Source organism: Bos indicus x Bos taurus, chromosome 3 (genome assembly GCF_003369695.1).
Source record: "Bos indicus x Bos taurus breed Angus x Brahman F1 hybrid chromosome 3, Bos_hybrid_MaternalHap_v2.0, whole genome shotgun sequence".
Lineage (NCBI taxonomy): Eukaryota > Metazoa > Chordata > Mammalia > Artiodactyla > Bovidae > Bos > Bos indicus x Bos taurus.
Window position 1 is genome coordinate 50,430,420 of NC_040078.1, and position 14,422 is coordinate 50,444,841.

Genomic DNA, 14,422 nt, shown 5'->3' on the forward strand with positions numbered 1-14,422 from the left:
CATGCAAACAAATATTTATCTATTTATGACAACTTTTCAAAAACACTTTCTTCATAACATTACTTATATCATAGGATGAAGTTTTAAAACATATTTTTGTTGCCAAAGATGATAAAAATGCAGATTATGATTTTACCCTGTATAAAAACTGTTACAATGACATTATTATATGGTAAAATCTCATTAAACTAAAAAGCTTTTATCTTTATTAGTTTAAAAGTTAATGAACATTCAAAGTTAATAATTACGTGGTCAGTTATCTAGAAAACTTTATCTTAAGATATGGCTTTAAAGAAAAGACATGGCTTATACAAAATAGATATTTTCGCATTACTTATCTATTCCTAAAGGAAGACCAAACCACATTATCTTATATATTTTATTTAAGAAATATGTAAATGTCATTTCATCGATAATCATTATCAGGCTTTAAGGAATTAATCCCAATTCAAAATGCCAATAACATATAAAGTCTACTCGTGAAAATTTTAATCAAAAATTTTTAAAAATTAAAGGATGAAAAACATTAAATTTTTCACTGACAAATTTCTGAAATTTTTTCTACTTCAAAAACTATGCAGAATTTTAAATAGGTACTATATATTCTTTGTTTTTCCCCTAGAAATACAATTATTTCCTTTAAAAACACATACCTCTTTCCTTGTTTACTTTGTTCAAGTAAGTCCACCTTCAGCCTTATACATTCCTCTTGGGACTTCTGCAAACTCTGTTCTTTTTCAATTACCATTTTCTGACTCTGCTCTAATTTATCTTCTGCCTCTCTATAAAATAAAGATACTTTTAAAGGCTGTTGAAGAGATTATTTCAGGTATGCAAGAACAGTTCAACGTCTGGGATTCTATTATTTTAAATCACTGAGTTAAGAGAAAAAAATATTTTACATGAGGCAGAGAAAAGGCTTATACATCACTGGTATACTATGAGTTTTAACAAGGAATAAAAGGATGCTGCCATCAAATGATAAATGTGTCTGAAACAAAAGCTGATACCCTATTTAATGATACCTAGAAGCATTAGGTATATTTCAGAAACTAGATAAGGATGACTATTATCACCACCATATCCAATGATTTTTCTGACAGTTGCAAAAAGCAAAAATGAAAAAGTAACAAGTATAAATTTCAGAAAAGAAGGACAAAATTCTTTTTTTGCTGATAATATCATTAGCTACCTGGAAAATCCCTGGAGAATCAAAATAAAAATCAGAATTTATTAAAGGTATGAGAAATAGTCCAATTAGAAAATAATTATATTATACAAAAAGCAGCAGCCTTCCTATATTCTATCAATGAACAGGATAAGAACAAATTGGGAATTGCCAGGCAGTTCAGTGGTTAGGACTCTGCACTCTCATTCCCAAGGGCCTGAGTTCAATTCCAGGTCAGGGAACTAAGATCTCACAGGCCACATGGCTAAAAAAAAAAAAAAAAGAACAAGAACAAATTCACAACAAACAAAAATGTAAAATACCTAGGAATAAACATAATATATGTATTACTAAAAAAATTACAAAATTCTGATGGTCATGAGAGATGATTTTAGTGTAAATCAGAATCATCTGTAGGACTTGTTAAAACATAGACTGCTGGGTCCCAACTCCCAGAGTCTGTGATTCAGAAAGTCTGAGACCAGAACTGAGATTTGCATTTCTTACATGTTTCTAGATGATGCTCATACTGCTGGTCCCAGAATTAATCTTTGAGAATCACTAAAATGGAACAATATGCTATTTAATATGCATGTATTTCTCATGTATTCAAAACAGAAAAGGAAGACAAATTACAAAGTGCCTGATTCCTTGTATTTCTTTGAATTCCCATCAAAGTAGCGAGCATAACTACGTAGGACAATAAGTAAACTAGTTCATATTAATGAAAACATATAAATAAATAGCTTAGATTTAGTCTTTTTTAGCTGTCATACAACTGCATGTATCCTGCAGCCAAGAATTATGATAAACTGAAAACAGATTCATCAAGTTCTGAGACAGTCTATCTGTGTGTGCATGCTAAGTCACTTCACTCATGTCTGACTCTTTGCAAACCCATGGGGTGTAGCCTGCCAGGCCCCTCCGTCCATGGGATTTTCCAGGCATGAATACTGAAGTGGGTTGCCATTTCCTTCTCCAGGGATCTTCCCAATCCAGGGATTGAACCTGGGTCTCCTGCATTGCTGGCAGACTCTTTACCATCTAAGCCACCAGGGAAGCCTGGGTGGGGGTCAAAATTTAACAAGATATATCAAAAATAAGTATTTTAAAGCCGTAAATGGGCTTCTCAGGTGGCTCAGTGGTCAAGAATCCACCCACAATGCAAGTGACACAGGTTTGATCCCTGTGTGGGAAGATCCCTTGGGGAAGGAAATGGCAACACACTCCAGTACCCTTGCCTGGGAAATGGCAGCACACACCAGCACCCTTGCCTGGAAAATCCCATGGACAGAGGAGCCTGGTGGGTTATAGTTTATGGCGTCACGAATAGTCAGACAGGACTTAGCGACTAAACAACATGAGATTTCATATGATAAAAACAGACATTGTTAGCAATTTCCCAGGTGAAAATATGGATGAGATTCACACACTCACCTGATGTTACATTCTAATCAATGAAATGTGTTAAAAAAAAAAAAAAAGCTGTAAATCTTACCTCAAAACTTTATCTTGGGCTGAAACTTCTGCTTCCAAATTTATAATCTGTTCTTCTAAGATTGGTACATTGGCTGCCTGTTTTTGAGCAGATTCAAGCATAGAAACCTAAAACAAAAAACAACTTTCAGAGTACTTTCTTTACAAAATAAATTCATCTATTTGCTCCTTAGTTTCTCTTACCATCTGATGGAAATTCAATAGAACTCCCCAATCATTCTTCAATTATGAAGCTCATCTTGTCTATCAACTTACATGGGCATGTCATCATCACAAGCCAGTCTCATGTAAGCTCCTCCCATTATCCTCAACTTAGTATCACAAGATAACTGGTTAACTATTTAGGGAAAATAAAAGAGAATCTCTACTGATACTAACTAAAAAGATTAATTTCACATAAATCAGAAATTTAAATTTCAAAGATCAAATCATTTAAAATTACATAAAAATACTACTGACTCTTTTTAAAGCCTAAATTTAGAAAACATGATTACTAGAGAAAACCTAGAAAATACAACTTGGACTATGAAGAGTGTAAGATGATGGAAATCAACAACCTAAATGGTGTCTGGAAAAGAACACTAAATATTCCCAGAAAAAGGAAGCATGAGGTATATAGTGCAGGACAGTGATGAGGTCTAGAAGAGAAAACTTGGAACATAGTTCAAGATCTCTTTGATAAGTCCCTCCTTTTCCTATGCTCAGAACACCAGGAGTCAAGAGTCACCAACAGCCTTCCACTTAAGAAGAGAGAGAGACAGTTTACTAATCTGGAGAAACTGAACAGGAAACATTTGGGACTCTTGAAACATTTTGTGGAATGATGAGCAGAGATGAGGTAGAGTTAAAAAACAAAGAGATTAATACAGAACAGTCAGCTTCTAGCCTCCTATCCCACCTCATGTGGGGCTATCTCACAGGTAAGAAATCAAAGGATTCTTTGCTGCAGAAATTCAAGAACTTCAAAGTAAAAGACCTCACATATGGATACTGAATGGGAGAAGGGAGATTGCTCCCTACAAAAGAGCCACCTCCTCAACCATTACCAACAAATGAAGCTCAGTGGACAACAAATCTCACCTTTGCAGAGAGTTTCCAAACAGCATTTAAGTGCCTTCTCTTAAATACAAATAGCCAGAACACCAACATCTGAGAGGTCAAAACAAAAGTTAAAAGCAACTGGCAGAAGCAAGGCAAATACATACATACATACACACACACACAAATCATTGAGAGAGCAATGAGAGGATATTGCAAATACAAAACAATTAGAGAACATGAAAAGTTCTAGAAAATGAAAAATTATGACAGCCAAAATAAAAGATTCAATAGGATGACAACGTTGAGGAAATCTCTGAAAAAGTATCACAAGAAGACAAAGAGACAGAAAATACCAGGCAAAAACTTGAAAGATTTAAAGGACCAATCAGGTTAAAAAAGACAGAAGAAAGAAAACAAAGGGAAAAAAATAATCAAGATTACATAAGAAAATTTTCAGGGACCAAAGGACCCAAGATTTCAACCAGAAGATCTTTATGTAACCAGTACAATAAATAACAAAGGTCTACTCAAAGATAAATCACTATGAAATTTTAAAACACCATAGAAAGAAGGAAAATACTAAAAGCTATCATAAATGGAAAAACAAATGAAAGATATCTTACACGCTAGGAAATGTAATTCACAATGGAATTAAACATTCCAGACACACACTAGAGGATATGAGACAAAAAAGCAGTGTCCTAAAAACTCTGGGGGAAAATAATTTTCATTCTAGAATTCAATCAAGTGTTGGGGAGAAATTAAGACATTTCAAACAGGCAAGGAAGCTACTGGAAAATATGCTTCAACTAAAGAAAGAGTAAACCAAGAAAGTCAACATGAGATCCCAGGAAACCGTAGACACAACCTGGAAGAACATCAAAGAGAAGTCCCAGGAAGACAGCTGGGCAGCAGGCCTGAAGGGTAATAAGCCCAGAAAGGACAAGACATTAAGATCCAGAACTGTTAACTACTACACAGACTTTGCTAAAATGTCAATTATGAATATGTTGTCCAGTACAAAGGGGAGCAAAAGATTTCCAAAAGCGGCACATACACAACATCAAAGCTGAGACCTGCCCTGGAAAAGGCAACCTCCCTAAAAAATATTTTATTAAACAATTTAGAAAATGCTAAGATAGGGGACTTGCCTGGTGGTCCAGTAGTTACGAATCTACCTTCCAATGCAGGATACACAGGTTCGAATTCTGATCGGGGAACTAAGATTCCACATGCTGTGAGGCAACTAAGCCCACATGCCACACCTGGAGAGCCCAAGCACCAGAACTACTGAGCCCATGCTCTTCAACAAGAGAAGGACACCCCAGTGAAGATCCAGCATAGCCAAAATGAAATAAAATAAAACTCAATAAGCCAAAATACCCCAGTTCTTAAAAAAAAGAAAAACAGAGAAGTATATAAAATACAAATATCTTACTGCCTAGAATAACCATTGGTGTATTTATATGCTCAAAGAAAGGAACACTTAAAATGTTAATAGTTCAGTAGTTAATAGTAAAACTCTTAATATCTCTAAGACTTCAAATAATTAAGCCTCTATGACTTTAAAAAGAATCTATAGGGGACTAAAAAGTTAAAATATAATAAACAGACATATCAAAAGAAATGGCAAATGCACTGAGAAGGTAAATCTCATGAGAAATCAAGAAAAACAAGATATTTTTGCCTCAAAGAAATTTAAAAGTATAGTTTTGTTTTGTTTTGTTTAATCAGTAGACCATTGAATGTAGACAGAGTGCAGTAAATGCCTGAAAAAACACTTTCTGTGTGATTTGACCATTCTGGAAATCTACCCCAGAAATAAATCCCAAACACCAAAAAAGTTTTATGTTCACTGCAGCATTTTTCTCCTTAAGCACAACAGTGTACTTTATTTTGTTTGAAAAGAACAAAAGAAAAATAAAATACCTCCCATAACTGTACTACTTAAAACAATTATGTCTAAAAAACAAAGTCTCACTATGACTCTCTAATAGTTACCAGAGTTATAGCATAGCCTTTCTTTCCTTATATACATCATATGTATATATATACATGTACTAAAACACAAACATTTAGACAAATATGCTCATTTTATAAAAAAAAAAAAAAAACAGATTAGTTACTGTGTGTTTGTTTCTGCCACTAAATATTTCAGGTAAGTTTCTGAGTGCTGACTGTACAGATACCACTCTAAGTGCCTCTACAAATATCATCTAAACTTTACAAAGTCCCATGAAAGTCAAATAACTTTGCATTTTAGTACTCATATATTGATATATGTTTTAGTTCTGATATATTAATATATTGTAGTACTGATACATTGATATATGCTTTCACTTAAGTAACAAAAGTAAGCTTGGTAGCAATTAATTATATGTATGCATATATATATATATATATATATATTTACCATGTCCCTATTACTGGACTCTTTCATTTCTTCTAATTTTTTTGCATAATATCAATCATATAGAAAAATAAAGGAAACCACTTAAACAGGGGAGTTATTAAGTTATGGTATACTCACATAAGAAAACATTAATGCTACCATAAAAAATGGTTGTTGGAAGAGCGAGGTAAATGCACCAAAAAATGCTTAGACTATATAAGAAGTATAAAACACAGGAAAAAACAAAACTATTCAAATGTGTAATATTCAATTATATGATAAACCAATAAAGTAGTTTCTAGATCACGGAAACTGGGTTATCTTTCTCCCTTTTTTCTATTTTTGAAGTTTTCAACAATGAGGGTGTATTATTGTAAAGAAGATAAGTAAGCTATATATTTTCTTTGTACAAGAAGCAAAACCACACAAATTGGTGATCTTAAGAATTTTAAGAAGTTCTGACTTATCTAAATGCATATATTATACAAGTTCCTCTAAATAATTTTCAAGTATTAAATTCATATAAAATTGATTCTTTAATAGGTTGATATATTATCAAAATAAAAATCATATATAACACATTAAGGTAATACAAGGAATATTTTTCCAATTACAAATCTCAAGAGATTCTTTTCTGTTGGCATAGTCACCATTTCAAGAAACATACTTTTGCTCTTGACTGTGTCAATTCAAAGTGGACAGATTCTATTTTAGTCATTAAAGAATGATTCTGTGAAACTAAACAAGCATTCTGTTGCCTAAGTTTATTAAGTTTCTCTCGAAGACTTTTGATTTCCTGATCCACAGGGGTAGATGATGAAAAAGACATCTGAAAAATGAAAAAGAACAACCTATTTTGAATTACTTCACTAAGTATTATATATAATACAATGAACAATTATCAATAAAATGACTAAGTAGCTCAGAAAAATAGGTTAAGGTACTTAGTGTTGGGGAAGATATGTGAGACAATCAGTGCTCTCCTCAGCAGATGGTGAACAAGTAAGTAAATACATTTGGCTTGTAAAACAGTGGTACACTTTGGAAAAGTTCTTGGTATTATCCAGTAAAGTTGAACATGTTAAGACTCAACAGTATTACTCCTGGGTATAAATCTGATAGAAACTTTTGTACCTGAAGATTATATAAGAATGGGAAGAACTGAAATGCCCACAAACAATAAAATGGATAAATTATTCTTTGCGTGTTCAGTTGCTTCAGTTGTGTCCTACTCTTTGCGACCCTATGAACTGTAACCCACCACGCTCTTCTGTACATGGGATTCTCCAGGCAACAATACTGGAGTGGGTTGCAATGCCCTGCTCCAAGGGATCCTCCCAACCCAGGGATGGAACTCATGTCTCCTGCGGCTTCTGCATTACAGGTGGATTCTTTACTACTGAGCCACTGTTAACTGTACATATATTTCTATTATACTTTTTTGAATATATATTTTATAATAAAGTATTTTAATTTTCATTCATTGAGGTTTCCAAAACATGACTTAATTTTATTTTTTGAATAAGTAATGTATTTATATAATTCAAAAGTCAGAACTATATATAAAAGAGTACATACAGAAGTATCATTCCCATGTTTAGTAAATAGGTAACCATTTTTACAAGTTTCTTACTTATAAATTTTTGTATAACACAAATTAGACAGCAGAAAAACAGGAAACTCCTTCTATAGGAGAGTCATTAATTAAGTTAGGATCTTAAATCTAGTCTTCTAGTGCTTCCATATACATACACAAACAATACAAATTACCCACCCCCGACAACAGCTCTTATGCAAAACCAGAATAGTAAATATGGTTTTTCACTTCAACAATACATCCTGGCAATCTCTCCACAATCAATTCAGTGAGAAACTCCTTTTTTCTTTTTACCCGCTTAGCTGCAGTATTCATTGCATATTTATTCAACCAATATCCTATTACTGGACAACTGAGCTATTATTAGTCTTTTGTTATGACAAACAAGGCCTCATTTTATACTTATGCAGGTAGCTTTCCAGAAATAGGATTTCCAAGTTAAACAAATTTGTGGTTTTAGTAAATATTACCAAATGTCTCTCCACTGAGATTATATCACTTTGCATTTCTACCAGCAATGTATGAGAATGCCTATTTCCCCCTAATATCACCCACAAAAATACAGTGCCAAACTCAGGATGTTTAATAATCTGGTAGTGAATTTCTCTTTTTATGACTGAGATTGAACTCTTTTTATTTGTTTTAATTTCCTTTCCCATTCATGCCTTTTGCATATATTTCCACTGGTTTGATGATTTTTCCTTATTTCTAGTTCTTTATATATTAAAGAGCTTTCATTTGTCTTTATTAGGCATTATCAATAGTTTTCCCCTTTTAATTTGTCATGTAACATTTGATTTTGCTTAGGGTAAAACACAATGATGTCAATGAAGGCATATATACAATAAAAAGTCAGCAATTTGAATTAGGATACACATCAAATTTCTCAAAATTACATACTTTTTGTAGACAAGGAATTTGAATTCATTTTCTAAAATGCAGGCTCAGATGGCTTCATCAAGCAGCTTCCTTACTAAAAGAAAATCTCTCAATTGCTAGCTTTCTTAAGTGGGAAGAGCAAATTTCTATCAAAAAAGTTTATGATGTACATATGTAACCATATGTATATATGAAGAAGGAATTCAAAGGGCCTGGACTCCATCTTAGGCCTGTTCATGCTGATCATGCTCAGCCACCTTTCCAATGGACCTATGAAAACAACAACAGAAGGATAAGACCCACTCCAGACAGGGGAACCTTGAAGATCGTATCTAGGTTACTCATCGCCTCAGAGAAACATACACTAATCACCCCTTCCTCCAGACAGGCCATAAAATTTTCTGTATCTATTGGAGTGTAACCTCGGGTTTATTGATTACTGGCTAATTGCTTGACTGAGCACATCCTGAGCACATGAGCACATAGCATGTGAAATGATGGGGTTATTGGGATTGTATTTTCCTTGGTTTATGTAAGTCTCAAGGAATTTGGAGTGGTGGGTTCAGACACATAATACACACGGGGTATAAAAGATTTTCAGATGCTGGTCAGGGTCCTTGGCTAAGAGGAGACTCTGCCTTGGGCCCGCAGGTGTAATAAACTGCACTCCACTATCTGCATTGTCCTTCTGAGTGAGTTTGTTTCCCGGAACGCGTGGCTGCAACATTTGGTGCTTGGGCCGGGAACCTCCTCACTTTGAGGAGACAGGTCTCATTTGAGGCCACCCCGAGGCTTTGTGGCTTGAATCTCCTAGAGGGGGGAAGTCGCCTCGCCCCTCTGGAAGAATTCAGCCTTTCAACGCCCCGTTTCTTCACTTTGGCAGGTAGTGAACGGCAGCAAGGGAACTGAGCGCTCAGATGAGGAGGAACCCACTCAGCAGGGTGGAAGAGGGGGCCTGATCACCCCCCTGGGAGGGACTAGAAGGGGCACGGACCTACAGGGGCCTGGAATAGGCAGGCAGCAGCAATTGCTCAGTACTCAGGTCGACAAGTGTGCTACGGTTTAGGAAGGAAATTTGTAAAGGTCATTTAGGAGGTGTGTCCACGCCGTCTCAGGGAAAATTATTTACCAGCGATCGCCAGGGGATTTTTAGGATAGAAAACTGGTCCTTGTATGCTCCCCTAGGAGGTGTCCCATCTGCTGTGAAATTCTTGACCCCCTCAGAATTGTTAGGCTAGAAGGAAGGGGATACATAAGTGAGTATGAATTGGCCTTCCCAGAGATGGCCTGGGACGTGGGATGTTTAACCCATCTGTGTTTTCATCCGCACCTGATCAAGCCCACCAAGGCAGAAGAGACTTTAAGGGAGAAACAGTCTTGGACCACGTGGTGTTCTGGTTCGGTTGTGCTGACCAGCAGGTGAAGGCATGCTGATCCCCCTTCTCCCTCTGGCATCTGGCAGGTAAGGCTCTTCTCACCCCAATTAGGAAGGAGGCAGAATGGCAATTTAAGTGTCATTGAGTGGAAATATCAGAAGTACATACAGTACTGAGAACTTCGTAGACAGAACGAAAAGGAAAAGTAGAAGAAGGTCCGAGAAGGTAAGCAAGATGGGAGGAAGTGAATCTAAGGCAACTGTATTGGAGTGCATGATTAAAAATTCTAAGAAGGGATTAGGAGGAGACTATGGGGTGAAGATGAAGCCTAACCGCCTCCACATACTCTGTGAGGTCAAATGACCCCTATGGGAGTAGGATGGCCACCAGAGGACACCATGAACTTAATAATAGTGGAAGCAGTCTATACAGTAGTCACAGGAGAGCCAGGACACCTGGATCAATATCCACATATTGACTCATGGCTAGGGTTAGCTCAAGACCCTCCTACTTGGACAAGGTTCTGTATCCAGAAGGGAAAGGGAAAAACATTAATGGCACAAAAAAATGACTGATGATAAAAAAGTAAATTCCATAGGATTTGGACGGGGATGACCTGACCCCTCCCCCATACCGGATAACGACGCGCCTGCCTCCCAGTGCTCCACCAGGACCGGAGGCCGCCTTAATGCCCAATCCAGGGCCAGGTGAAGTCCTGCAGCAGTTGCTGCTCCTCTGCCAGCTCTCCCCAAGGTCATAGAGCCGCCACCTTGGCAGGCTCCGATCCCGATGACAGAAGCCTCTGGCCAACACATCCAGGATCAGGCTCCAGCCAAACCGCCCAAGCTATACCCGCCTCTCCCAGTGAGTAGTGACAAGATTGGAATTAAGCAGAAACTGCACTGTGCCAGAGAACCGGAGGGAACGAAAGAGAACAGACAAGAGATTTGCAATGCTAGCTGCTGCTCTGGGAAAGTTCATCTCGGGCCCTCCTGAAAAACCTCCTCTGCCCCAGGGACAGGACAGTCCTTCAACCGGTCCCAGTGGAGGCCCTGGGCCCCGTTACAGCCAAACCAGTGTACCGAGTGCCGAGATTTTGGCCACTGGAAGAATGAATGCCCTAAGGCAAGGAAGGAAGAGGAAGCTCCTGCAGTTGTGGGGCTTGCTGACTTGAAATTTAAATAAGGCTGCCAGGGCTCAGAGATATCAGGTCCCCAAGAGCCCATGGTAACCTTAAAAATGGGGGACCAAAACATTGACTTCACGGTGGATACAGGAACAGAACTGTCGGTAGTAAAACCTGTGGCACCACTGTCCAAAAAGACTACCGCTGTAACTGGGGTATCAGGAGAAGAGATGATTAAATCGTTTTGCCAGCCCAGAAAATGTCAGATGGGGGGTGGGCACCAAGTGATTCATGAATTCCTCTACATTCCTGAGTGCCCAGTACCCCTGTTCGGAAGAGACTTGCTCTCCAAACTAGGAGCACAAGTGACTTTCTCCCCTGAGGAGAGGCCCCCCCTCCTGGATGGACACTATAACTTATTTGCTCTCTCTCTCAATACCACCTCAAGATGACTGGAGGTTGCATGAGCCTTTGAAGGAAGACCCGGGTGGGCCGGGAGAGCATGAGAGTGAGCTAACTCAATTATTCCCTGAGGTCTGGGCGGAAGACACCCCCCCCACCCCACCCCCGCCCCAGCTGGCTAAACATAAGCCCCAGTGATAAAAGAACTCAAACCAGGTACCATCCCGGTTAGAAAGCTCCACTACCCGCTACTGATAGAGGCCTGGGCCGGCATACTGCCCCACATCAATAGATTGAAACAAGCGGTTATTCTAGTAGAGTGCCAGTCGGCTTGGAATACACCCATCTTGTCAGTTAAAAAGGAAGGAGGGCAGGACTATAGGCCTGTACGGGATCTCAGGCTAGTCACCCAGGCTACTGTGACTTTACACCCCGCTGTTCCAAACCTCTATACCTTACTTAGCCCTCCTCCCACTGAGGACTAAAGTTTATACTCGCCTAGATCTCAAGGATGCCTTCTTCTGCGTACGCCTCACCCCAGCGTCACAGCCCATCTTTGCCTTTGAATGGGAAGATCCAGTCGGGGGCACCAAACAACAGCTCATCTGGACTCCCCCACAAGGGTTTAAGAACTCCCCAGCCATCTTTGGGGAAGCCTTGGCTTCTGACCTGAACTCATTCCATCCGGAAGAGTATGGATGTTGGCTCCTATAATATGGGGAAGACCTGCTGCTGGCTGCCAAAACCAGGGAAAAATGCTGGAAAGGGACAAAAGCACTACTCCAGCTGCTGATGGAAGCAGGTTACCGGGTGTCAAAGAAGGCGGCACAGATCTGCAAGGAGGAGATAAGGTACCTGGGGTTTGTTTTAAAGGAGGATACAAGGTTCCAGACCCTAGTTGGGTCCTATATACTGATAGCACTAGCCTGATAAAACAAGGACAATGGCTGTCAGGTTAGCCAAAGCGGAAGGGGCCATCAAGACTGAAAAGGGATGGTAGGAACTGCCAAGTGGCAAATTATTGTCACCGGAGGAGCTGGCACACAATCTGGTAAGCCAAACACAACAAGCGACCCACCTAGGCCATGCTGCCTCCTCACAGGTTAATGCTGCCTCTTGGGTATTCAGACAAAAACCTCCGGGTATTCGGCTGAAAGGCACGCTACCCTTTGAACACCTGGGAGTGGACTTCACTGAAATGAAAACTCACCAACACTACCGTTACCTGCTGGTCATGGTATGTACGTTCTCGGGATGGGTAGAAGCTTTTCCTACCTGGACTGAAAGAGCATCAGAAGTAGCCTGGTGCCTGCTTAGGGAAATAGTTCCCAGACTTGGACTTTCTACCAGCATTGGTTCAGACAATGACACGGCTTTTGTAGCTGATTTAGTACAACAAGTAAGCAAAACTTTAAATATCAAATGGAAACTGCACACTGCATATAGGCCTGGAGTTCCTGAGATGGTGGAATGAACCAACTGGACATTAAAGAGACTCTCCAAGTGGATCATAGAGACTGACTGCTCCTGGTAGACTTGCTTCCGACGGCTCTGCTCAGACTCAGGATGACCCCACAGTCCCAAGGCTATTCTCCATATGAAATTGTGAATGGGAGGCCCCCCCACCCCCATAATAAAACAGGTGTCAACAAATTTGCCTCAGGTAAGGGGGAACAGGATTTCACAGCAGATGGAACTGGGTAAGGTAATAAATCGGGTAACTAAGTTTGTACAGGAAAGGGTACCGTTCCCCCTTGGGGAACAGATTCATGAGTTTACGCTTGGTGACCAAGTATGGGTCAAAGATTGGAAACATGATTTGCTAGCCCCTTGGTGAAAGGGCCCTTATGTTATTCCAACTACCCCTGCTGCTGCTGCTGCTAAGTCGCTTCAGTCATGTCCAACTCTGTGTGACCCCATAGATGGCAGCCCACCAGGCTCCCCCGTCCCTGGGATTCTCCAGGCAAGAACACTGGAGTGGGTTGCCATTTCCTTCTCCAATGCATGAAAGTGAAAAGTGAAAGTGAAGTCGCTCAGTCGTGTCCGACTCTGTGTGACCCCATGGACTGCAGCCTATCAGGCTCCTCCGCCCATGGGATTTTCCAGGCAAGAGTACTAGAGTGGGGTGCCATTGCCTTCTCCGAACTACCCCTACTGCAGTTAAAGTTGCAGGTATTGTCCCTTGGATCCATCATATGAGGGTGAAGAGAACATACCATGCAGTCCCAAAAAACACAGTGGACTGCACAGAGGGACCCCACTGACCCTCGAGAGACTAAGACCATCCTTAAGAAGAAGGAAAAGAAGATCCTGGACAAGCTCGTTCAGGATGAAGCCGCACAATCAACTCCTGCTGCTTGGCCTCATCAATGTGATTTTGAATTTAACTTCCATTTCAACTCAGGACAATGTTTTCATCTCATGGGCACATTTCTACGCAGACTTCCACAAAACTTCCAACTGCTGGGTGTGTAGGGCTATGCCTCTGTCAGTGATGGATGGACTTCCTTGGTGGGTGTCACTGCTCTGCCAAGGAGATTTTAAGCCACTCTCCTCTTTTCTGGGATGACAAAAAGAGACTTTCCTCTCTCTTGTCAATCATAACCTCTCCTTGCTCTCTTGCTGTAAGACCTACAGTCAATAGACTTGGGTCATGGGGTTACATTTGATATAAATGCCAGTGTAACAAAAGCCTAACCTACTTGTTGTAAATCTATCCCTAGCCCTGTTAAATCTATCTTATTTACATGCTAGGTGGACAAGATCCGTGGTTCAATGATATGAGTACATTGCTGCCTTATTCGTATCCTCTATAGGGACAACAGATATCATGATTAGAGGCCTTGACTAATTTCACATAACAGGCCCTCCTAGATAGAACAAAAGCCATCCAAGCCTTAAATGAAGAGCAAATCCAAATGAGAAAAGCGGTAATTCATAATAG

General features: G+C 39.4%; 1 protein-coding gene across 7 annotated transcripts in view; it reads right to left on the reverse strand.

The window, feature by feature from the left end:
* The window catches only part of CCDC18 (coiled-coil domain containing 18), a 169,452-nt gene that overhangs the window by 150,406 nt on the left and 4,624 nt on the right, over positions 1–14,422 (reverse strand). For 6 of the 7 annotated variants that reach the window (XM_027536477.1, XM_027536481.1, XM_027536480.1 and 3 more), the window contains exons 4-6: positions 6,766–6,927; positions 2,667–2,773; positions 654–782 (exon numbers count right to left, since the gene is read on the reverse strand). In XM_027536477.1, the coding sequence (XP_027392278.1) occupies positions 654–782; positions 2,667–2,773; positions 6,766–6,927 (398 nt within the window). Of the gene's footprint in view, positions 1–653; positions 783–2,666; positions 2,774–6,765; positions 6,928–9,904; positions 10,437–14,422 lie in introns of those variants that run through there. The other variant, XM_027536479.1, reaches the window with a different exon arrangement.